This window comes from Hyla sarda, chromosome 8 (genome assembly GCF_029499605.1).
Source record: "Hyla sarda isolate aHylSar1 chromosome 8, aHylSar1.hap1, whole genome shotgun sequence".
Lineage (NCBI taxonomy): Eukaryota > Metazoa > Chordata > Amphibia > Anura > Hylidae > Hyla > Hyla sarda.
In genome coordinates this window covers 110037817-110064713 of record NC_079196.1, presented here as the reverse complement: position 1 = coordinate 110064713, position 26897 = coordinate 110037817, and the positions used below count along the sequence as shown (strand labels likewise).

The following is a 26897-nucleotide window of genomic DNA, read 5'->3' as shown; positions in this document are numbered from 1 at the left end:
ATGTGGGAGTCTGTAGGCAGAGGTGTTAAAATGGCCATACATGAAGGATGTTATAACGAGTCTTAACGGATGAATATGCCCGTTATTTTGATGGACATTATTCAGCCATTAGCATCCGTTATTATACATTCGTTTTTACAAAGAAAAGGGATGTTTAATAACGGATGAATGCTCATAGTGTGAAAGGAGTCTAAGGCAGCCCAGGCATTATAGATTTTTTCTAAAGGAACTTCTGCTTTAACCACTTAAGGACCTAGAGCGTATGGATACGCCTTGACGTCCTGGTACTTAAGGACCCAGGGCGTATCCATACGCCCGTGGGAATTTCGGTCCCCGCCGCGTGCCGGGCGGGGACCGGGCCGGGGTGACTGCTGATATCAATCAGCAGGCACCCCGTGCAAATGCCCAGGGGGGTCATCAGACCCCCCCCCCCCCCCCCGTCGGCGATCGGCGCAAATGAATTCACACTTGCGATTTGCGCCGATTCCGGGTCATACGGGTCTATTGTGACCCGGTGACCCGGAATAGAAGGGGGATCGCGGTCTGCTATTGATAGTCAGAGGCGACGACCAATAGCAGACCGGGGGCGGGGGGGGTTAACTTTCGTTTTCCCCGTCCTGCCCTCCCACAATATGCGGGGCAGAACGGGGAACCGAAGGGGACCGGGCGCCGACGTCCACTTACCCGTCCGGAGGCTGCGGCGACGTTGATCGGCGGGCGGCATCACGTGCGTCTGAAGAGGACGGCTGCCGGGATCCTACGGAAGCCGGTAAGTAGATCTGGAGGGCTACAGTCTGAGACCGTGGTCTCTAACTGTAGCCCTCCAGATGTTGCAAAACTACAACTCCCAGCATGCCCAGACAGCTGTTTGGGCATGCTGGAATATGTAGTTTTGCAACAGCTGGAGGGCTGCAGTTTGAGACCACTATACAGTGGTCTCTAAACTATATCCCTCCAGATGTTGCAAAACTACAACTCCTAGCATGCCCACATAGCTGTTTGTTGTCTGGGCATGCTGGGAGTTGTAGTTTTGCAACATCTGGAGGTCCACAGTTTGGAGATCACTGTGCAGTGGTCTAAAAACTGTAGCTCTACAGATGTTGCAAAACTGCAATTCCCAGCATGTCCAGAAAGCAAACAGCTGTCTCGGCATGCTGGGAGTTGTAGTTGGGTACCAATAGCTATTGCATAACTACATCTCCCAGCATGCCCTTCGGTGATTAGTACATGCTGGGAGTTGTAGTTTTGCAACAGCTGGAGGCACACTGGTTGGAAAATATTGAGTTAGGTAACAGAACCTAACTGAAGGTTTTCCAACCAGTGTGCCTCCAGCTGTTGCAAAACTACAACTCCCAGCATCCACGGTCTGTCAGTACATGCTGGGAGTTGTAGTTTTGAAACAGCTGGAGGTTTGCCCCCCCCATGTGAACGTACAGGGTACATTCACATAGGCGGGTTTACAGTAAATTTCCTGCTTCAAGTTTGGGCTGCGGCAAATTTTTTGCCGCAGTGCAAACTCCTAGCGGGAAATTCACCGTAACCCGCCAGTGTGAATGTACCCTAAAAACACTACACTACACTAACACCTAATAAAGGGTAAAACACTACATACACACCCCTTAAACTGTCCCCCCCCAATAAACAATTTAAAACGTCTTGTACGGCAGGGTTTCCAAAACGGAGCCTCCAGCTGTTGCAAAACAACAACTCACAGCATTTCCGGACAGCCACTGACTGTCCAGGCATGCTGGGAGTTTAGCAACAGCTGGAGGCACCCTGTTTGGGAATCACTGGCGTAGAATACCCATATGTCCACCCCTATGCAATCCCTAATTTAGTCCTCAAATGCGCATGGTGCTCTCTTACTTCGGAGCCCTGTCGTATTTCAAGGAAACAGTTTAGGGCCACATATGGGGTATCTCTGTACTCGGGAGAAATCACACTACAAATTTTGGGGGGCTTTTTTTCCTTTTACCGCTTGTGAAAAGGAAAAGTTGGGGGCTACACCAGCCTGTTAGTGTAAATTTTTTTTATTTTTTTTACACTAACATGCTGGTGTTGCCCCATACTTTTTATTTCCACAAGCGGTAAAAGGAAAAAAAGACCCCCAAAATTTGTAACGCAATTTCTCCTGAGTACAGAAATACCCCAGATGTGGGCGTAAAATGCTCTGCGGGCACACAACAAGGCTCAGGAGTGAGAGTGCACCATGTACATTTGAGGCCTAAATTGGTGATTTGCACAGGGGTGGCTGATTTTACAGCGGTTCTGACAAACGCAAAAAAAAAAAAAATACCCACGTGACCCCATTTTGGAAACTACACCCCTCACCGAACGTGACAAGGGGTATAGTGAGCCTGAACACCCCACAGGTGTTTGACGAATTTTCATTAAAGTTGGATGGGAAAATGAAAAAAAATTATATTTTTTCACAAAAATGCTGGTGTTACCCTAAATTTTTCATTTTCACATCGGGAAATAGGAAAAAAGCCCCCCCAAATTTGTAAACCCATCTCTTCTGAGTAAGAACATACCCCATATGTGAATTTAAAGTGCTCTGCGGGCGAACTACAATGCTCAGAAGAGGAGCGCCATTGGGATTTTGTAGAGAAAATTTGTCCGGAATTGAAGGCCACATGTGTTTACAAAGCCCCCATAGTGCCAGAACAATGGACCCCCGACACATGTGACCCCATTTTGGAAACTACAACCCTCACGTAATGTAATAAGGGGTACATTGAGAATTTACACCCCACAGGTGTCTGACAGATTTTTGGAACAGTGGTCCGTAAAAATGAAAAATAAACCTTTTCATTTGCACAGCCCACTGTTCCAAAGTTCTGTGGGGTGTAAATAATCACTGCACCCCTTATTAAATTCTGTGAGGGGTGTAGTTTCCAAAATGGGGTCACATGTGGGGGGTTCCACTGTTCTGGCACCACGGGGGGGCTTTGTAAACGCACATGGCCCCTGACTACCATTCCAAACTAATTCTCTTTCCAAAAGCTCAATGGCGCTCCTCCTCTTCTGAGCATTGTAGTTCGCCAGCAGAGCATTTTACGTCCTAACATGGGGTATTTCCAAACTCAGAAGAAATGGGGTTACACATTTTGGGGGTCATTTTCTCCTATTACCCCCTTGTAAAAATGTAAAATTTTGGGGAAAAACTGCATTTTAGTAAAAAAAAAAAAATTTTTTTCATTTACACATCCAACTTTAACGAAAAGTCGTCAAACACCTGTGGGGTGTTAAGGCTCAGCGGACCCCTTGTTACGTTCCTTGAGGGGTGTAGTTTCCAAAATAGTATGCCATGTGGGTAGTTTTTGCTGTTCTGGCACCACAGGGGCTTCCTAAATGCGACATGCCCCCAAAAAAACATTTCAGCAAAAGTTGCTTTCAAAAAGCCAAATGTGACTCCTTCTCTTCTGAGCATTGTAGTTTGCCCGCAAAGCATTTTACATCCTAACATGGGGTATTTCCATACTCAGAAGAGATGGGGTTACAAATTTGGGGGGGCATTTTCTCCCATTACCCTTTGTAAAAATGGTAAATTTGGGGGAAAAACTGCACTTTAGTGAAAATTTTTTTTTTTCTATTTACACATCCGACTTTAACGAAAAGTCGTCAAACACCTGTGGGGTGTTAAGGCTCACTGGACCCCTTGTTACGTGCCTTGAGGGGTCTAGTTTCCAAAATGGTATGCCATGTTGGGGTTTTCTGCTGTTCTGGCACCATAGGGGCTTCCTAAATGTGACATGCCCCCCAAAAACCATTTCTCCAAAATCCTATTGTCGCTCCTTCCCTTCTGAGCCCTCTAGTGCACCCGCCGAACACTTGACATACACATATGAGGTATTTCCTTACTCGAGAGAAATTGGGTTACAAATTTTGGGGGGATTTTTCATCTATTACCCCTTGTAAAAATTCAAAAACTGGGTCTACAAGAACATGCGAGTGTAAAAAATGAAGATTTTGAATTTTCTCCTTCACTTTGCTGCTATTCCTGTGAAACACCTAAAGGGTTAACACACTTACTGAATGTCATTTTGAATACTTTGAGGGGTGCAGTTTTTATAATGGGGTCATTTGTGGGGTATTTCTAATATGAAGGCCCTTCAAATCCACTTCAAAACTGAACTGGTCCCTGAAAAATTCCGATTTTGAAAATTTTGTGAAAAATTGGAAAATTGCTGCTGAACTTTGAAGCCCTCTGATGTCTTCCAAAAGTAAAAACACGTCAATTTTATGATGCAAACATAAAGTAGACATATTGTATATGTGAATCAATGTATAATTTATTTGGAATATCCATTTTCCTTACAAGCAGTGAGCTTCAAAGTTAAAAAAATGCAAAATTTTCAATTTTTTCATCAAATTTTGGAATTTTTCACCAAGAAATGATGCAAGTATCGACAAAATTTTACCACTAACATAAAGTAGAATATGTCACGAAAAAACAATCTCGGAATCAGAATGAAAGGTAAAAGCATCCCAGAGTTATTAATGCTTAAAGTGACAGTGGTCAGATGTTCAAAAAATGGCCGGGTCCTTAAGGTATATTTGGGCTGGGTCCTTAAGGGGTTAAAAGAAAAACAAAACTTGTGGATGGAGGTGGGGCAGTGAGGTGTGTGTCTGTGATTGCATGCTTGTTGGGCTGTTTTATTCCAGGAGCTGTGCAGAGTGGGACTGTTCCTGTTCATAATGGTGGAAGTGCAATTGGGTTACCTCCCTGAATAATTCCCTGTTTGATTTACTCTGATTAGCTGTTAGTCCATGTATTGCCCTTTGTAAATTCTGGGCACTGTGTGGCTTCATGGAGATCTTGTTATGTTTTTAACTGCTTAAGGACCAGGCCAATTTTATTTTTGCATTTTCGTTTTTTCCTCCTCGCCTTCTAAAATCCACAACTCTTTTATATTTCCATCTACAGACCCATATAAGGGCTTGTTTTTTGCATGACCAATTGTAATGAAACCTCTCTGTCACGATCACACCCTATCAGTCCAGCCAAGACGCTAGAGAGAGTGTGATGGTGCAAGGGTTAAGGCCACCAGACCTCTGGGTATCCACTACTAGTCCCAGCAAGTCACCAAATTAACCCTTAGATAAATGTGTTTCACCAGAGCTGCCTTCAGAAAGGTGAGCTCATATATTTAGAGATCAAAGACCAGAGCTGATTAATTAAACATTTAACCTATAAAAGGTATCACAGTGCTGACTATATAAAAATACAGAAACAAATGACATACAGTTACAAAAATATGAAAGAGTTTAGCAAGGTAAGTTCAGAAAACAAAAGATGAAGTTCTTACAGCATGATGGTATAGCCGTCCTTGTCAGTGAGAGTGCAGCTCTTGTCAGCTTTGGGCACAGCCTTGAAAAACAGTTGAGTCCAGCATTTTTAAGTCTTATCTGCTTCTTTGGAGGGAAACTCCATTCCCCCCCTCCCCTCTGATCCCACCAGGTGGGGCATCTCTCTTCCTGACCCCTTATCTGTTTGATTATATGATGGGACCAGAGTGCCCCTTACATCTTGCTGCTTCAAAAGAGCCTTTGATTTCAAAGGAGATGTAAACAAACAGCCAGACCCCCAATAAAATGCAATACACAAAAAGGATACACCGTCTGAATGACCTCTCACCCATGTCTTGGATAATACATAGATACAATTATAAAACACATGTATGTTTCCATCATCAGGCCTGACACCTCCCCCTTAAGATGGGGACAGAGAGATCTGGCCTCTCCAGGCTGATAGATCTGTCTCCATTAACCATCTATTTCTCCCTGACGTGATAATCCATCTGCATTTTGATGCAGGCTTCCTTTCCTGTGTTGGACAGTGAAATTATATTGTTGGAGGATAAGACTCCAGCGAAGCAATTTTCCATTGTTACCTGACACTCTGTCCAACCAATGTAGAGGGTTGTGATCAGTTATGACAGTAAAATCCCTGCCGTACAGGTATGGCTGTAATTTTTGCAAAGCCCTGACCACAACTAGACATTCCTTCTCTATGACCGCATAGGCCACTTCTCTAGGCAATAGCTTCCTACTAAGGTAGAGTATGGGGTGTTCTTCTCCATTGGAGTTTACTTGGCTAAGAACACCCCCCCAGCCCAAAATTGGAAGCATCTGTTTGTACCACAAACCTTCTACTGTAATCTGGGGCCTGGAGGACCAGAGAGTTGGACAATGCAGTCTTGAGGGCAATGAAGGACTTCTCACAATCCTCAGTCCAGGTAATTTGCTTGGACACCTTCTTTGTCAAGTCTGTGAGAGGTTTTGCTATCTTACTATAGTCTGGGACAAATCTACGATAATACCCTGCGGTCCCCAAAAAGGACATTACCTGCTTTTTGGTCTTAGGAATTGGCCAGGCCATAATAGACTCCACCTTACTGGGCTCAGGGCGTAGGGGCCCTCCTACTCTATGCCCCAGATACTGCACTTCTGTCATGCCAACTTGACACTTTTCTGGTTCTATGGTAAGTCCTGCCTTAGCTATTTGCTTCACCTGAATATGGCAATATCATCTAAGTATGCCACGACGTATTCCCTGTGGCACTCTAGCAGCTGATCAACCAGTCGTTGGAAAGTGGCTGGGGCATTTTTCATCCCAAAAGGCATGACACAGCACTCAAACAACCCAAAGGGTGTGATAAAGGCTGACCGGTCCTGGGCCTCTGGGGTCATAGGGATTTGCCAGTACCCTCGGGTTAAATCCATGATAGTCACATATTGGGAATCTGCTAGCTGATCAAGTAGTTCATCTATTCTGGGCATAGGGTAAGCATCAAAGGTAGTCGCAGCATTTAACCTTCTGTAATCCACACAGAACCTAGTAGATTTGTCTTTTTTTAGGCACCAGAACTACTGGGGAGGCCCAAGGGCCTTTTGACTTCTTAATTACCCCTAACTTCAACATTTCCTCAATCTCCTTGTGTATATGGGACTTTACCTCTGGGGATACCCGGTAGGCTACCTGTCTTAGCGGTGGCTGGTCCCCCGTATCAACATGATGGGTGGCTAGAGTAGTTTGCCCTGGCTTCCCAGTAAAGGTGGCACTGAAGCGGCCTAGTACGTGACTTAGCTGCCTCTTTCTTTCCTCTGAGAGCTGTGGATTGATCTTCACATCCTGAAGGGATCCCTGGCTCTTAGCTTCCTCCATTAGGTCCAGTAGGGGGATCACTACCCAGCTCTTCCTCTGGTGCACTGCATACACTGAGTACCACCTCCTCAGGGTCATAGTATGCCTTTAGCATATTAATGTGGTACTGTCTCTGCTTCTGACCTTTCTCATCAAGAGCAACTACATATGTGGTGGGTTCTAGGCACTGCAGAATGGGGAAGGGAGCCTCCCAGGTGGCCTGCAACTTATTCTGCCTGATGGGGTTCAGAACCATTACCTTCTGTCCCACTTCATAGACCCGGTCCCTTGCATTGCGATCATACCAGTACTTCTGCCTGGACTGTGCTGCTGTGAGGTTGTCATGTACCAGCCCAGTCAGTGCCTGCATCCTGTCCCTGAATTTCAGAACATACTCCACCACAGAAGTCTCAGGGGCATGTAGCCCCCCCCTTCCCATTCCCCCTCCTACTAAATCTAGGGGTCCCCACACTTTGCGACCATACAATAATTCAAAGGGCGAGAAACCTGTAGACTCTTGGGGTACCTCCCTGTAAGCGAATAACAGATGGGGTAAATACTTTTCCCAGTCTCTGCCCTCTGATTCTACAAAGGTTTTTAGCATTTGTATCAAGGTCCCATTGAACCTCTCACAAAGACCATTTGTTTGGGGGTGGTATGGGCTTGCTACTAAGTGCTGTACATTCACCTTCTTACAGAGACTTTGCATTAGATTGGACATGAACTGTGTGCCCTGATCAGTGAGCATTTCTCTGGGGAACCCCACCCTGCAGAAAATACTGATCAGAGCATCTGCCACCTTATCTGCTCGGACAGAGGATAAGGCAACATCCTCAGGGTACCTGGTTGCATAATCTACAACAGTAAGAATAAATGGTTTCCCTGTGCTGCTGGGTATAGCCAGAGGCCCCACAATATTCACTGCCACTCGTTCAAAAAGGTACAGATATGACTGGTAGGGGCACTAGGGGAACACAAGTTACATCCCCAGACTCACCCTTTGGCAGACATGACAGGATCTACAGTAATTTGCAACAGCAGTACCCATACTTGGCCAATAGAAATTGTGTACCAACCTGGACTTTGTCTTGGCCACTCCCAAATGTCCTGCCAGGGGGGTCTCATGGGCTAACCTCAGCAGCTCTTTCCTGTACTGCCTAGGAACCACTAACTGCCTTGCTCTCTCTTGGGCCCCTAGCATGCCTTTGGAAAGGGACTCCCACCCATCTGTGTCAACACATATATACAGCACGTTGTCTCAGCCCTTCAAGGGAAGGGTCATTGCGCAGAGCTTCCCGGAAATGCTAATTTCCCTCCCCCCATCTTGTGGCATCAGGAAGAACATTTCCCCCAGGTGAACAAGCATCTCCACATTCCTCTGCTGTGGCTTGCATGTCACACAGCTTGCTCCTTGCATCACCATCCTCCCTTCTTTTTAAAGCTAAAGCCCTGGCACGCTGCTGACGCGTTACCACTGCCACCATTGGTATGCCTCCCTGGCGTTTACCTTCCTCTCTCTCAGTTCCAGACATAACAATACAGGCATCATACACAGGGCTATCACTCCTTCCCTCGTCCTCCTTAGGCTCACAGGATTGGGACATATCACTCACTGCTGGTCCCTCATCCTTACATGTCACAAGGGGCAGACCAAACCCCCCTCCCCCCCAGCCCATCTCCACTAGGTCATTGTCACCACATTTTACAATACACCCCATTTCACTTTTGGAAAACATTACTGGTTCAGTCACAGGTAAACATTTATCAATCCCCCGCACTCCCTCCCAGTTACCACATTTCAGTGTCTCCCAAAGTCTCGCACAGTACCTCAGAATGAACAGGGCTCTCTCCTAGCCCATCCGGTGTGCAGGTAGTGTCCTCTGGAGCATAATGACAGAGCATCTGACCCAAATCATTCCCCAGCAGAACATTAACAGGGATGTCCTCAGAGACTCCCACCTCCCGCAAACCTTTGCCTGTACCCCAATCCAGGTACACACGGGCCATGGGCACAGCAGGCCGCACACCTCCAATTCCTTTTAAGGCCATGGTTCTTCCAGGGATGATGTCCTCTGTATCCACCACTTCAGGCCGCACCAAAGTAAATGAGTCTCCAGAATCTCGTAACCCCACTGTCACAATCTGTAGGTTATCCCCTCTTTTCTCCACCGCTCTAGACACCACAAGAACGGCTGTGTGACCTCCAGCTGCCGGTGGAGAATTCTTATTGTTGGGGCAAGTGGCACTCAGGTGCCCAATATTGTTGCATCTGTAACATCGGCGGGTGTCCCCCTGACCCAATGTGGCTCCTGTTGCTTTTGGGGATGATGGCAAGAATTTCCTGGCTGGCCTGGTGGTGCTTTGTGGTTGTGTGGCTCCCCTCCAGGTACTTGCTCCAGCTTGTGCAGATCCACGCTTTGCTGCTGGCGCCCGGTTATTGGTATAGTCATCTCCTAGTTCTGCTGCTTCCATTGCTGTCTTGGGCTTGCGGTCCAAAATCCACTCTCTGGCTTCAAAGCTCCGTGTTTGGAGAAACTGATCCAGGACCATCAAGTCCTCCAGGGCCTCATAGGTAGTGACTTGTAGGCCCCCAGTCCATTGCCTGAATGCAGTCCTTAGCTGACCTGCATGTTCAGTGCAGCTTTCTGTGGCGCTTTGTTGCAAAGTCCTAAATCTTTTCCGATAAGCCTCTGGATTAAAACTTATTGGCAGGGCAGATTTTATTGCCTCATAGTCAGTCACTTTCAGAGGGAAGCAAAGGAAACACATCCAGAGCTTTCCCTCGCAGCCGTGGGGTTAGATATCGTCCCCACTGTTCCTTAGGTAGATGGAACTGCCAGCAAACCTTTTCAAATCTCCTCAGGAACACATCCAGATCACCATCTTTCTCCAACATGGGGAAATGTTCCCTTGGTCTCCTTGATCCTGCACATCACTCCGTGCGGATGAAGCATCCCCTCTCAGCCTCAGAACCTCCAGTTCATGCCTCCGCTGGGCCTCTCTCTCTGGAGCTCGTGCCTGGGCCTCTCTCTCTCTCTGCGGCTCGTGCCTGGGCCTCTCTCTCTCTCTGCGGCTCGTGCCTGGGCCTCTCTCTCTCTCTCTGCGGCTCGTGCCTGGGCCTCTCTCTGCGCAGTTTGGTACTGGAGAAGCAGTTGGAGTTTCATATTGGCATCCACATTCCCAAGGTGTTGTAAGGCAGTCTGCATATAAGAGTCCAAGGCCTCATGTGGAGTACTGTCCTGATGGGGAGTAATGTTGTATTCCCCAGGAGATATCTGTCCTTGGATGGCAGTTCCAGCTGTAGGACTTTTTCTCATGTCACTCAGCTCTTCTGCACGGGCATCATACTCCACAAGATTAGCAATAAGTTGTTCCTTGTTCTTTCCTGCAGTAGGGATGTCCTTTTCTTGGCACATTAGCTCCAGTGCAGGTTTTGACTGCTTGCGATATGCCTCCATATTTCCGAGATGAGACCGAGGAGGTAAAACAGGAGATGGGGAGGACAGAACTGTCTTGCACTCTTTTTGTAAAAAAGAAGAATATGTATGCAATTTCTTTTTAGTGCTAAGATTTCCTTACAGGTAAAATCCAGCAAACACTAAAAATCACACCCTATCGGTCCAGCCAAGACGCTAGAGAGTGTGAGATGGTGCAAAGGTTAAGGCCACCAGACCTCTGGGTATCCACTACTAGTCCCAGCAAGTCACCAAACTAACGCTTAGATAAATGTGTTTCACCAGAGCTGCCTTCAGAAAGGTGAGCTCATATATTTAGAGATCAAAGACCAGAGCTGATTAAACATTTAACCTATAAAAAGGTATCACAGTGCTGACTATATAAAAATACAGAAACAAATGACATACAGTTACAAAAATATGAAAGAGTTTAGCAAAGCAAGTTCAGAAAACAAAAGATGAAGTTCTTACAGCATGATGGTATAACCGTCCTTGTCAGTGAGAGTCCAGCTCTTGTCAGCTTTGGGCACAGCCTTGAACAACAGTCCAGCATTTTTAAGTCTTATCTGCTTCTTTGGAGGGAAACTCCATTCCCCCCTCCCCTCTGATCCCACCAGGTGGGGCATCTCTCTTCCTGACCCCCTTATCTGTTTGATTATATGATGGGACCAGAGTGCCCCTTACATCCTGCTGTTTCAAAAGAGCCTTTGACTTCAAAGGAGATGTAAACAAACAGCCAGACCCCCCAATAAAATGCAATACACAAAAAGGATACACCGTCTGAATGACCTCTCACCCATGTCTTGGATAATACATAGATACAATTATAAAACACATGTATGCTTCCATAATCAGGCCTTGGGCCTGACACTCATTTTACCATAAAATGCATGGCGAACCCCAAAAAAAAAAAATTTTTAGCGAGGAAATTTAATGAAAACCACAATTTTGCACATTTTGGAGGATTTCGTTTCACACTGTACAATTTACGGTAAAAATGACGTGTTCTTTATTCTGTGGGTTAATACGATTAAAATGATACCGATGGCTAGATACTTTTCTATGTTTGTACCACTTTTTGTACAAAATGAGTCATCTAAAATTGCCCTATTTTGACCACCTATAACTTTTTCATTTTTCCGTATATAGGGCGGCATGAGGGCAAATTTTTTGCGGCGTCATCCGTACTTTTTATCGATACTACATTTGCATATATATATATATATATATATATATATATATATATAAAACTTATTTTTTATTAATATTTTTTTAAATAAAATGTGACAAAAAAAGCAGCATTTTTTTACTTTTTTTATTTTTTACATTTACGCCCTTCACCGTACGGGATCATTAACATTATATTTTGATAGTTCGGACATTTACGCACACGGCGATACCAAATATGTTTATAAAAAAAAATTACGCTTTTTGGGGGTAAAATGGGAAAACGGACCATTTTCCTTTTTATTGGGGGGAGGATATTTTTCACTTTTTATTACATTTTTCAACTTTTTTTTTAAACACTTTTTATGTCTGTCTATAGCAATCAGCTGATTGCTAATACTGTTCAGTGCTATGCATAGGACATAGCACTGATCAGTATTATCGGCTATCTCCTGCTCTGACCTGCCAGAGCGGGAGACAGACGGAGGCAGGTGAGAGGACCTCCGTTCGCCATTACAGATGATCGGATGGCTGCGGCAGCGCTGCGGGCGATCCAATCATCTATTTTATCATGCACATTGCCGCAGATGCCGTGATCTGTACATATCACGGCATCTGAGGGGTTAATGGCGGACATCCGCGCGATCGCGGATATCGGCCATTATCGGCGGGTCCCCAGCTGCGGATAGCAGCCGGAACCTGCCGTGTATGACGCGAGCACCGCCAAACCAGGACGTACATTTACGTCCGTGGCCGTTAAGGGGTTAAAATGCCAAAAATAAAGTAAACCTTTAAAAAAAAAAAAAATTAAGTAGCAAAAAAAAATTAAAATAAATAAAACACTACGTATAAGCTTAGTATGGGCAAACAGAAGTACAGTAAGACTCCAATTATGTCAAGGGCCATGATATTACACCGCCTGACAACTCAGAAGCTGCAAGGAGCAGTATGTACAGCTATGTGTATTAGAAGCATGATCGTCCTCTGACAAACCAATAGAGTGTATATTCACATGGTGGAATTTCCACAGCAGATGTTGCTGCCGCGGATATCTAGATTCCAGTGTCCACAAAAAAATGAGACTTGTTTATTCTTTTTGCGGATTTCGCTTGGAAATGCATTGCCATCTATAAGATGGAGCATTTCTGTACGGTCCCAGCGCCCGGATTACCTTACACTGAAACACTGCCATTTCAGAAAAATTAGTTTAAAAATAAATAAAAAAAAAAGACACTACTTGCCCTATTACCAGCAGCTTCTTCAGGTTCCTGAACGTTTCAGAGTAAATCATGGGAAACAATTTATCAATATGCATAAAACCAGAACAGTCTGATTTTGCCTATGGCAACCAGATACACCTCAGTTTTCATTATGCCAAAGCTCAATAAGATAGAAAAGCTGTGATGCGGTTGGTTGCTGACATGTTCCTTTTAAGATAACAGAGGAAAAAGATTCATGAAAGGAAGTGTTGAAAGAGTACTATAATGTGGTATGGAGGAAAGCAGACTTTTTCTGGGTGTTTTTTTTTTTTTTTTTTTTTTACCTGTCCAAAAAACAGTGAACAATAGTTCTTTATGCAGGTTATAATGTTTGGACAACTAAAGAACAAATATCACAGATGCAGTTGCTATCTCTAAACTCACTGAAGGCAGGGTCACACGGGATGCAACTGCAGTGTATTTGAAGCTGCGAATGAGCCAACGGCAGTCACAGAGGGACAGCACAGCGAACTCCCGGCTGCAGCCAGGTAGCTCTGCACGTCCGCTCGTAGCAGCAGATTTCTACAGTGCGCAATCCGCCACTATGAGTGTACACACGGAGCTACCAGGCAGCAGTCGGGAGCTCGCTCTGCTGTCCCCCGTGACTGCCATTGGCACATTCAGTGTCAAACACGCTGCAGATGTGTGCTGGGTGACCTTGCCCTGATGGATTGTGCAGAATTCACCCCTCTTTCGACCTGTCACTCTTCAGTTCTCTACGAACTACAGTATGTTCATGTGAAAGAAGCTTGTAGCACAAAAAAAAAAAAAAAAAAAACAACCTTGCAAACATCTCTCAAAACTGATTTCATCGCTGCACTTCGAGTGTGGCTTTTAAGGGTTTGTTTTTCAAATTTCCATTGACTTCAATGTGAACTTTCAAGTGGAACTGCTCTGAAAGGTGACATCTTATTTTTACAGCGCTATTTTTTAAACATTCCCCATTAAAGTCAAAGGAACCTGAAAATTGTGCTTCTATTGCCTGTGTGAAGATACCCTAAGGCTACATTCACACCTCGTAATTTCCATGCTGGATTCTGCATTGGAATTCTGCAGAGATTCTGCAGCAGCAGAGTCCCATTGAATTCAACGGGATTCTGCTGCAATCTGCACACAACAGCATTTCTATGTCAGATGTTTCTGGCATGGAAATGGTAAATTCTGCAGATAGAATGCATTGCCGTCTATGAGATGACGCATTCCTGTGTGCCACTGCCCGCAGTCTCTGGAATGTCCGAACGGAGGCTGTGTGAACATAGCCTTATTCTAGTATGGAAACGGATGGTTGGGGTCATTGTGACAGATTCCTTTAAAATTATGACTAATGCCAAAACCTGTTGGTGAAATGTGGGGCCTCTAAATACATTTCAGGATGTTAGGAGGGCAACACAAGAAGTACATAATGTAAACCTGTCACATTGCTCCAGTGGCAGAATTTAAAACCCCATGGCATTTCATAGCCTGAGATTAATACAATCAGAGTCCCATAGATTTTACAAAGGGCTTCCGAGAGAAAAAAAAAAAAAAACGCTCCCTAATCAAGAGACTTGGGCTACAATATTGGACAGGAGCTTGAACCCCATGGCTTTAATGAACATGGACGTAAATGTATGTCATAGTGCAGTGGTACTTAGCGCACCATGACGTACATTTAAATCATGTACATGACTGCGAACACCGGTCCGGTGTTGCATCATGCATGGCAGGTCCCGGCTGCTGTCAGCAGCCAAAGACCCGCCGGTAATGGTGGACAGTGATCGCGCTGTCGTCTCCATTAATCCTTCAGATGTTGTGATCAATACAGATCACGGCATCTGCGGCTATTAAAATGGATGATCGGATCACCCGCAGCACTGCAGCGGGGGATCAGATCAACCAGCATGGTGGCCGGGGGTCCCCTCACCTGCCTCCGGTCGTCTCCAGGGGGTCTTCTGCTCTGGTCTGAGATCAAGCTGGCCAGAGCAGAAGATCGCCGATAACAATGATCAGTGATAGGTCTACGCATTTAGCAATCAAATGATTTCTATAAATAGTCCCCTATTGGAATTTGTTAACTTAAAAATTTGTCGCTTCCTCCCCCCCCCATTTTACCCCCAAAAAGTGTAAAAAAGTGGTATTGTGTGTGTAAATGTCCGAATTATCAACATATAATGTTAAAGGGGTACTTCGCCCCTGGCATCTTATCCCCTATCCAAAAGATAGGGGATAAGATGTTAGATCGCCACGGTCCCGCTGCTGGGGATCCCGAGGATCGCCACTGCGGCACCCCGCCATCATTAGTGCACAGAGCGAGTTCGCTCTGTGCGTAATGACAGGCGATACAGGGGCCGGCGCAGCGTGACGTCATGGCTCCGCCCCTCATGACATCACGGGCCGTCCCCTTAATACAAGTCTATGGCAGGGGGCGTGACAACCGCCACGCCCCCTCGTATAGACTTGTATTGACGGGGGCGGGCCATGATGTCACGAGGGGCGGGGCCGTGACGTAACGATGCTCCGGACCCTGTATTGCCTGTCATTACGTGCAGCGTGATCTCGCTTTGCGCAGTAATGATAGCGGGGTGCTGCAGCAGCGATCCCCAGGGTCCCCAGCAGCGGGACCCCGGCGATCTGACATCTTATCCCTTATCCTTTGGATAGGGGATAAGATGTCTAGGGGCGGAGTACCCCTTTAAATATACTGTATGGCGTAAATAAGAAGAAAAAAAAGTCAAAAATTGCAGCTTTTTTGTAACTTTTTTTGGAATAAAAAGTGCATAAAAAAGTAAAATCTAATTAAAAGTGATAAACATATACAGATTTAAAAAAAAATACAGATCACGGCACAATAAATGAGTCCTCATACCGCCCTGTATACGGGAAAATGAGAAAGTTATAGTATATATATATATATATATATATATATACATATACATATGGTATAAGTTATCGGCTATTTATCCCCCGCGACACAGCTACAGATCATTGATTTAAAGCGGGCGCTTTAAATCAATGCACTGCAGTGGCTTTTGCGGTGCCATAGGCCGCCGCCGCCACCACCACCCGCTTCTCTCCCCCTACCTGTCAGGGTGGTCCGGGCCATCCATCCTTCCTGTAGTGTGCGACGGCATTCCGGGTGGAGGGTGAACGAGTCCGGACTGTCCTTCTCCACTCCGGGCAGGCTCCGGCCTAGTAACGCAGCATAGACGCCGCTGCGCAGCGACGCCCATGTGCAGCGACACACCTGACGTCACGACGTAGCGGCGTCTATGCAGCGTACGAGGCCGGAGCCTGCCCGGAGTGGAGAAGATGACCCTCGGAGAAGAAGGACAGCCCGGACCGGTTCACCCTCCACCCGGAATGCCGCCGGACACTACAGGAAGGAAGGATGGCCCGGACCACCCCCATTACGTGTAAGTTAAAAAAAAAATTTATTGACTTGGAGCGTGGGGGAGGGGCCCGACCGGTATAGCGGTATGGGCAAAAATCCATAACGTGGGAGAAAAAAAACGCTATCCGGTTCATACCGGTATACCGCCCAGCACTACGGTGGGGGGTGCGGTGGGTCGGGGGGGGGGGGGGGGGGGGGGGTTGCGGTGGGTCGGTCATTATCGGCAAGGTAATTGCCGATACCGATAATGCCCAAAATCATGATTATCGGCTGATAATATCGGCCATACCGATAATCGGTCGATCCCTAAAAAACATGCCCTCTTATTGGTCTGTGTATGAAAATATAAGAGAGTTTAGATTTTTAGGAGGTACAGAGGAAAAAAAAATGCAAAAATAAAATGGGCCTGGTCCTTAACCCTAGGACCACGGGTTTTTCCACTTTCGTTTTTCCTCATCACCTTCTAAAAATCATAACGCTTTCAATTTTGCACCTACAGACTCATATGAGGGCTTATTTTTTGTGCCACCAATAATACTTTATAATGACATAAATCATTTCACCACAAAATTTGCACAGAAAACACAATTGTGAATTTTAGAGGTTCCCGATTCTATGCAGTACACTTTTCTGTAAAAATGACACCATATCTGTATTCTGTAAGTCCATATGGTTACAATTTATATATGTTTTACTCCATGCAGTAATTTTTCCGCCACAATGTCCCGTCGCTGTATAACGCCCGTAATCAATCACGGGCATATACGGGTGCCAACGGGCAGTTACAAAACCCCATAGGCTGCAATGCAATTTAGCCACGGCTGTCAGGGGTTTTGTAACGGCCGGGTTTTGCCGATATAGTGACGGAAGTTCCTAAACGGAACTATTTCATTGTGTGAAAGCAGCCTTATTTTCCTAACTTAGATTTTTTTTTAAATACATGAACCAAAATTAGTATGTGTAAAATTGTCATCTTCTGACCCCTATAACTTTATTTTTCCATATACAGGTATGTATGAGGGCTCATTTTTTGCGCCGTGATCTGAAGTTTTTATCGGTACCATTTTTGTTTTGATGGGACTTTTTGCTCACCTTTTATACATTTTTTTTAGTGTATACAAACTGACCAAAAATAGGCAATTTTGGACTTAGGAATTTATTGTTTACGTGTACGCCATTGACCGTGCAGTTTAATTTACATTATATTTTTACAGTTCGGACATTTACACACCTTGCAATACCACATGTTATTTGTGTTTACATTTTTTTTTTTTATGGGTAAAGGGGGGTGATTCAAACTTTTATTAGGGAAGAGGTAAATCACATTTATTAACTTTTTTTTCACTTTTTTTAGTCCCCATAGGGGACTATTACATGCAATGCTTGGGTTGCATACACTGATCAATGCTATGGCATAAAATAGCATTGATCAGTGTTGTCGGTGCTCTGCTGCTCCAGCCGGGATCTCAGGCATGGAGCAGCAGAGCGATGATCGGACAGCGGGAAGCAAGGTAAGAAGCCTGCCGCTGTCCCCACAGCTGTTAGGGATGCCGTGATTTCACCGCGGCGCTCCCGCACAGCCCATTGAGCTAACCGGCAACAGCTTTCTCCTGTTTTAGACGCTGCGATCAATAATCGGCGATGTCTGTTTGGCTGATAGCATCCAGGACCTGCCAGGCATTAAGCGCGCTCAGCTCCTGAGTGCGCTTCATATATCGGGAGCTGGCAACGAGTGTAAATATAAACTCGTAGTGGTTAAGGTGTTAAACATATCCTCCAACCGAAGTGGTGTGACAGGTACTCTTTAACCCCTTGGGGACGGAGCCCATTATGACCCTAAGGACGGGAGCATTTTTTGCAAATCTGACCACTGTCACTTTAAGCATTAATAACTCTGGAATGCTTTTACTTATATATTTGATTACGAGATTGTTTTTTCGTGACATATTCTACTTTATGTTAGTGGTACATTTTCGGCGATACTTGCATCCTTTCTTGGTGAAGAATTTGAACATTTTGCATTTTTCTAACTTTGAAGCTCTCTGCTTATAAGGAATATGGATATTCCAAATAAATGATATATTGATTCACATATACAATATGTCTACTTTATGTTTGCATCATAAAATTGATGAGTTTTTACTTTTGGAAGACACCAGAGGGCTTCAAAGTTCAGCAACAATTTTCTAATTTTTTGCAAAATTTTCAAAATCGGAATTTTTCAGGGACCAGTTCAGGTTTGATGTGGATTTGAAGGGTCTTCTGGTTAGAAATACCCGATAAATGACCCCATTATAAAAACTGCACCCCTCAAAGTATTCAAAATGACATTCAGTAAGTGTGTTAACCCTTTAGGTGTTTCACAGGAATAGCAGCAAAGTGAAGAAGAAAATTCAAAATCTTCATTTTTTACACTGGCATGTTCTTGTAGACCCAGTTTTTGAATTTTTACAAGGGGTAAAAGGAAAAAAAATCCTCTCAAAATTTGTAACCCAATTTCTCTCGAGTAAGAAAATACCTCATATGTGTATGTCAAGTGTACGGCAGGCGCAGTAGAGGGCTCAGAAGCGAAGGAGCAACAATGGGATTTAGGAGAGTGAGTTTTTCTGAAATGGTTTTTGGGGGGCATGTCCCATTTAGGAAGCCCCTATGGTGCCAGGACAGCAAAAAACCCCACATCGCACACTATTATGGAAACGACACCCCTCAAGGAACGTAACAAGGGGTACAGTGAGCCTTAACACCCCACAGGTGTTTGACAACTTTTTGTTAAAGTCGGATGTGTAAATGAAAAAAAAAAAAATTTTCCACTAAAATGCTGGTTTTTCCCCAAATTTTACTTTTTACAAAGGGTAGTAGGAGAAAATGCCCCCCAAAATTTGTAACCCCATTTCTTCTGAGTATGGAAATACCCCATGTTTGGACGTCAAGTGCACTGCGAGCGAACTACAATGCTCAGAAGAGAAGGAGCGCCATTGAGCTTTTAGAGAGATAATTTGTTTGGAATGGAAGTCGGGGGCCATGTGCATTTACAAAGCCCCCCGTGGTGCCAGAACAGTGGACCCCCCCCACATGTTACCCCATTTTGGAAACTGCACCCCTCACGGAATGTAATAAGGGGTACAGTGAGCATTTACACCCCACTGGTGTTTGACAGATCTTTGGAACAGTGGGCTGTGCAAACAAAAAAAATTTAATTTTTCATTTTCACGTACCACTGTCCCAAAAATCTGTCAGACCCCTGTGGGGCGTAAATGCTCACTGTACCCCTTATTACATTCTGTGAGGGGTGTAGTTTCCAAAATGGGGTCACATGTGGGCATTTATTTTTTTGCATTTATGTCAGCATTTTTGCATTATGTAAAATCAGCCACCCCTGTGCAAATCACCAATTTCGGCCTCAAATGTACATGGTGCGCTCTCACTCCTGAGTCTTGTTATGCGCCCGCAGATCATTTTACGTCCACATATGGGGTATTTCCGTACTCAGGAGAAATTGCGTTACAAATTTTGGGGGTCTTTTTTTCCTTTTACCTCTTGTGAAAATAAAAAGTAAAGGGCAACACCAGCCTGTTGGTGTAAAAAAAAATTTTTTTTTTTACACTAACAGGCTGGTGTAGACCCTAACTTTTCCTTTTCACCGCTGCGCAGCGGTGTCTATGCAGCGTTACTAGGCCGGAGCCTGCCCGAAGTGGAGAAGAGGACCCCCGGAGAAGAAGGACAGCCCGAACCGGTTCACCCTCCACCCGGAATGCCGCCGGACACTACAGGAAGGATGGATGGCCCGGACCACCCCCATTACGGGTAAGTTTAATTGTTTTTTTATTGACTCGGAGGGTGGGGGAGGGGCCCGATCGGTATAGCGGTATGGGCAAAAATCCATACCGTGGGAGAAAAAAAAAAACGGTATCCGGTTCATACTGGTATACCGCCCAGCACTACGGTGGGGGGTGCGACGCGGTGCGGTGGGTCAGGGGGGCGGTCGCGGTGCAGTGGGGGCTATGCGGGGGTTAGGGGCATTATCGGCAAGGTAATTGCCGATACCGATAATGCCCAAAATCGTGATTATCGGCCATACCAATAATCGGTCGATCCCCAATACACGTTTAGTCATACCGCCCAGCACTACCTCCATCGTAGCCCCATTATAAGCTGTGTTGTAACAGAGCTCCACAATGCTGATGTGAACACAGCCTAATCAATCGCTAGCCAATGAACACCCTACTCTGAACCCTGCATTCCAAGACAGGCGGCTACAAATAAGTGACTTCTGTTTGGAAGAAACTATGGTTTGGCTACTATGAGTTTCAGTAACAATACTCCATCCCACCTTCTCCGCATACAGAGCGTTGCCCATGATCGTACATCATTGCATTTTCTTTAGTGTAGTTTATTTCAGAAATAAAAGCATCTGTAAGATACAGGCCACTGCTCTGCTTGATGTTCAGAAATGACTGGTCTAGTGAAAAGTATCTTCAGTCCGTTGTGCCCGGGCTGCAAAAAAACAAACAAACTAAACAAACTTTAACTCACCTTCCTCCATTCCCCAGTAGCACCGCTACAGCTGTACCCCGGTCTGGTCTTCAATGTGCACGGATCGTCACACCACGCTCAGCCTATCACCAGCCGCAGCAATGTCCAGCCTCAGCCTGAGTGCAGTGCGACAATCTGTGCACCCGGAAGAAGACCGGAGGACCGAACAGCTGTAGTGGCAATACAGAGGAACGGAGGAAGGAGAGTTCAAGTTTTTTTTATTTGCAGCCCAGGCACAACGGGATACTTTCACTAGACTGCTCCTTTACATAGAAAAATGAGAAAATATATATTTGTATATTTATACAAACACAAGATCAGCCTTTATCCATTATACATGGGATTTACAATATTTATAGAGAAGCCTACAGCAAATAAGGTTCTCAGCTTTATCTGTGGCAGGAAAAAAAATAAAAATAATCACCTCAGTGTGGGAGTGTGCAGTAATACACAGCTCGTAATATATAGCCTACAGGATGGGGGGGGTGGACACATGCTTGCAACTCATTTGGAATTTATGGAACACCCTTTATCTAACAACAGCTTCATACAACAGAAATACTCCCGCCAAAAAGGAAGTAACACAGATACAAAAATAAAACCAAAACATTGTTGTTTTGAACTTTATTGTAAATTAGGGAAAAAAAAATTATAAAAATATATAACACCAAGCGGTAGAGTAGAAATGAAATGGCGTAAGTGTTAAGGAATTAGACAACGTTCTCATTTTGCTCAAGCAATGAGATATTGAGAGCATATTCGTACTGTGAAAATGTTAATGAGAGCCTGTCAGGAGTTTCATGCTGCTCGAACCATGGACACAGGCTCCCGTTTCACTACAGTCCACTATTTTCTTAGAGAAATCAGTTATAAGACCAGCAGAGCTCCAAGTCACTGCAGTGGACCCATCTGGGATTCATTGATAAATCTCTTCAAATGTACAAATAAGGAAAGATCAGTCAAACCTAGTGGGGCAAAAGGAATCCACTGGGGATCCCCCCAGTGACAGCCATCCAGTTCCTGATGGCCTTATATATTTTATAGCGTTAAAGCCCCAGTGTTCATAACTCTATTTTGGCAACTTGGCATAAAGGGAAGCAGGCATATACCCCAAGTGTATTGTGAAATAATGATGCGAACCAACAACTGCAACAGGGGAGCTGTTTCTGTTCCATGCTGCCCATAGTTTGGGCAGCATGAAACTCCTGACTGGTTTTCATTAAAGGGGTAATCCAGGCAAAAACATTTCATCCCCTATCCAAAGGATAGGGGATAAGATGTCTGATCGCGGGGGGCCCGCCTCATCACACCCCCTCCCATAGACATGAATGGAGGGGGCGTGGTGTGACGTCATGTCTCCAGTCCAGGAAACCATGAGGTTTCCGAAACTGGAGATGCAGCTCCCGCATAGAATGCAGGGAGATCGCGGGGGGTCCCAGCGGCAGCAGCTGCCCCCCCGGCTATCAGACATCTTATCCCCTATCTTTTGGATAGGGGATAAAATGTTTTTGCCCAGAATACCCTTTTAAGTAATGTTTTATTTACACATGGGAATTAGCTCTATCGCAGAGCAATATATTTACCAAGAACAGTGTCCCTGCTACTTCATGACATTAAGAACAGCTTTTGATGGTAAATTTAGTGTTACAGGGATGCTGAATAGAGACGAGCAAATGCCATGTAATTTGTTTGGGGTCTGATTCAGTACTGACCGTCAGATTTTTTTTATTTTTTTTTATTCAGATTTTAGTTTTGAAGTGCCATGCAATGTAAGAGCAGAACGGCTAGACCAGGTGAAATGTATAAGGCTATGTTCTCATGGTGGAAAGTCCACACTGCAGAACATGTCAGCACTAGGACCATTCGGAAATGCGTCGTCTCAGATGGCAATGCATTTTCAAGTGGAATTCAAAAAACCACTGAACAGGTTCAATGTTTTTGAGCACCAGAATCTTGATTTCCTGGCAGATGTTGAAGCCGCAGAAATTCTGCCACATGAACAGAGAATAAGTATCCCATTGAAACCAATGGGACTCTGCTGCTGAATGTCCATGCAGAATATTCATGCAGAATTTAACACAGACATTCTACCGTGTGAACATACCCTAACACTGCCAATTACCTCCAGGCTGCTGAGAAGCAGGGACAAAAAGAATCTGAAACAAATCATAAGATGTAAGGACTCTAATCTGAACATTAGAATTGTGAAATTCAGATTTAAGGGTCCAGTCACATGTACACTATCCTTTGCATATTTGATGCGCAGGATTTAAAGCTGCAGATTTAATGCTGTGTTCAGTCATTTAGCTTACACTGAAATCTGCAGCATCAAATATGCACAGGATATTGTACCTGTGAATAGACCCTCAATGTGATTCGATCTGCTTATAAGCTGACCTAACACCATACCAACTACAACACTGCAGACATTAAAAACCTGGAATACTGACCTCTCTCTCACACACACACACACACTATGGGGGGGAGGGGAAGATTTATTAAAACTTGTGTAGAAGAGTGGTGCAGTTGCCCAAAGCAATCAGATTGCTTTTATTTTTTGCATGCCTCCTTAAAAGAAGCAATCTGATTAGTTACTATGGGCAACTGTACCATTCTTCTACGCAGGTTTTGATAAATCTCCCCCATAGAGCGAGTGTGTATATTATATACACACACATACTTAGGCTGCTTTCACACTACAATTTATCCGTTTTAAAGATCCGTTCAATGTTCTGTTATAAAAACAGCCGTTACAAAATCCCATTATAGTCTATAGGATTTTTACATTATCCGTTTTAACTTGTTATAGCCCGTTTATTAATAACGGACATTATTTTGTGACAGGAGAATGAACGGAAGAAAGTTACTATCTTCTGTCACAAAACGTCCGTTATTAATAACGGGCTAAAACGGATAATATAAAAATCCCATAGACTATAATGGGATTTTCTAACGGCCGATTTTCAGTTTTTTTCTTATAATGGAACATTGAATGGATTAAAACAGATAAATTTGATAGTGTGAAAGCAGCTTTATCTAAGAGGGGTACTAATGTATGTTGAAATGCTAACATACAGCACAAGCCATTCCAAGCACTCCAGCAATTCCAATTTGATGTTAGTTGTGGCCAGGCATTGAGAACCTCTACGGGTATGTTCAGACTACGGATTTGTAGCTGAATTTCCGCGAGCGGAATTCAGCGAGCGGAGATTCTGTCTCGCAGCCAGCGGTAGGACAGCGTGGCACTGCGCTGTCACCATTGACGGCTATGCAGTGCTCGTGGACTTCCGCGCAAAGAATGAACCTGTTCTTTCTTTGCGCGGAACAATTTCAGCAGCAGAATTGCCCGCCGCTGAAATTCCGCAGTGTGAATGGGTCTCACGGAAGACCCATTCACACAGATGCTAACGTTCACTGTGCGGAGTTCTGCAGTGTGAACATACGCTACAGAAATAAACACTAAACACTGAGGCGCCTGTGCAGACATGCTCCATAGACGAGCCCTGCCATGGTTGACAGAACTGAACTGCTGGATTTCTCTTATCAGTCCATGATTTATACCACTGCTCTCCAGCTGTTGCAAAACTACAATTCCCATCATGCCTGGACAGCGTGCAGAACCACAATTCCCATCAAAGGCAGTTTTGCTACAGCTGGGGAAACGCTTCATACATCCTCTCACAATATTGGCTCTTAAGGATTTTTCTATGACCTAAACACTATTCTTACAGTGATCGAACAATGTCGCACAAGAATCGCACTCGACAACAGACACTGCAAAGCAAGGCATTTATTGATGTCTATGAGAAAGCGTGCTAAACCGCAGTCCTGTGGAGATGACATGGAGCTATATACATGTTATGTAGGAGAATATACACCATAAGAAGACACCAGTAGTCATGTGGAGCCAGGCGGATTCCCAGGGACAGATTGCAGTGAATTCTGATCTTACATCTTAAGAAGAAAAAAAAAAGATGCAAAACCAGAAGTGACTCAACCTCGCCCTGGCAATCGGTTGGGGGGCTCCACAGATACAGAGCAGGCTGCTGGGGCTGTGAGGGGGATCAGGGCAGACATGACACAGGAGCCGGGGGAAGTCACTAAATGTATAAAGGAGGGAAAAAAAATGTATCTGAAGTGTAATGTAAGAATGACCCTCCAGAGGAGATAATAGTTCTAGAGGAGCGGGGGCTGTGGTCCGGCCGGGTGTGCGCCCCTCTGCCGCTCCCGGTGCCCCCCACACTGCCTCCACACCACCGGCTCAGGCCGCCGCCATTATCCTTTGTTTCGCGGCTCGGTATCTCGGCACGGCTCGGGGCGGCGGGGGCTCCGTCATACATTTACATGGAAAGTATCGGGGGAAGAAAAAAAAAATAGGAAAAGAACAAATGTGGGGAAAAGGCAGAAAAGTGTCCGGGAGCCGGCTATGATGTGCCCGTGTGTGTGCGGGGACAGCCCGGGGCTGAGGCCTGCTCCACGTCTCTCCTCCAGCCTCTCCCTCTCCTCCTCCTTCCTCTTACCGGGTTACACTGCCTCTCCTCCGTCACTGCTTTCGTTCGCGGCTGGGATCTCGCTGGGCTTTTTTTATTCTCTTCCCCACCACGTAACACACCGCGTCAAACTACACCTCCGCCGCGTCACTGCTGCCGCTCGCTCCTCTCTCCTTCCTCTGCTGCTGGGCGGCTTCTTCTTTTTTTTTTTTTTTTTTTTTTTTTTCTTCTGCCTCTGTTTTTTTTTTTTTCCCTCTCAGTCTATGTCGGGCGCGGCATTGTGCGGCGGGCTCCACTCTGACAGGACGAGGTCGAGCCGAGGCAGCGCTACCAGCCAATCAGAGAGGAGGGGCGGGGCTTAGTGTATTTCTGTATGCGCATGCGCGCTCCTAGGACGGCGCCGGAAGTCAGTTAGTGCTCTGTATTGCTGGTTGTCGCGGTGTTTGCGCTCTTGTAGCATTATTCTCATAAGGGAAGGTTAGAATGAGTGTGGGTAAGGACTGGCACTAGACGGTAACTGCTAAATACCGCACAGTGTGAGCAGGCGACATGTGATCGCTTTGTTCAGGGATACCACCGCTCCTAGCGAAGCAGTTTTTGTGCACCTGTTAGGGCTCTATCATGGTGGTCTCAAAACTGTGGACCTCCTGCTGTTGCCGTCTGTCATGCTGGGGGTGATAGTTTTACAACAGCTGGAGGCACTCTGAATGGGATATATGCAAACAAGCGGCAATCTCTTATATCAGCACAAATTTATGGAGCCTATTAACCCCTTGAGGACACAGAAAACTGTCCTTGTAGCAGAATGTGACCTGCTCAGGGACACACTTTTCTGCTTTACAGCTGACTCCCCAATCCTAAACCTTCCCCCCAATCCTAACTCTTACCCCTAATCCTAACCCGTACCCCTAATCCTAACTCTTACCCCTAACCCTTACCCCTAATCCTAACAGATCAGCACTGAGAAGATCTGCATTCAGGTCACATTCAGCTACCGGTCACAGTTTTTTTCACTTCACCAGGCCATTTTTGCACTTTACTTTTTTTCCTCCTCCTCTTCTAAAAATCATAGGCCGACATTTATCATTGTCTTTAGACTGTTTTTTGTGTCTAGAAAAGGCGCGAGCAGAGTTTATTTGCGCCTTTTGGTTTACACATTTCTTCCTATTTTAAGTTGTAATCCACAGATTTTGGCAATGCACATGATATGGAAGGGTTTTATGAACTGCGCCTTTTTGTGAAAAGGCACAAAGCCACTGAAAAGTCTCTAAAACTACACCAGCCCAGACTTGGCTTAGCTTTTTGGTGTGTGTGAAGAGTGAAATTTCAAAAAATGTGACCTGCACAAAATTTATTAAATGCTCTGTGACCATTTAATAAATTTGGTGTGTCTCCACTTACAACTACAATATTAAATGCCCCCCCATAACGCTTTAGATTTTCCAGCTACAAACCCATATGAGGTTGGTTTTT

The 26897-nt window shown here is 45.1% G+C and overlaps 2 protein-coding genes across 3 annotated transcripts in view; both read right to left on the bottom strand.

The window, feature by feature from the left end:
- CREB1 (cAMP responsive element binding protein 1) overlaps positions 1-25647 on the bottom strand; it is a 106551-nt gene extending 80904 nt beyond the window's left edge. Inside the window, exon 1 of one of the 2 annotated variants that reach the window (XM_056537136.1) lies at positions 25455-25647. The gene's annotated coding sequence lies outside the window, so the exon portion shown is untranslated. The remainder of the gene's footprint in view (positions 1-25454) is intronic. The other variant, XM_056537135.1, reaches the window with a different exon arrangement.
- LOC130285289 (uncharacterized) lies at positions 6101-6460 on the bottom strand. Its single transcript, XM_056536646.1, has one exon. The coding sequence runs from the start codon at positions 6458-6460 to the stop codon at positions 6101-6103; it is 360 nt and encodes a 119-aa protein (XP_056392621.1).
- Positions 25648-26897: the final 1250 nt, after the last annotated feature.

Excerpts from the sequence above, each read along its gene's own strand:
- LOC130285289 (XM_056536646.1), bottom strand. The coding sequence starts at position 6,460 with ATGACAGAAGTGCAGTATCTGGGGCATAGAGTAGGAGGGCCCCTACGC.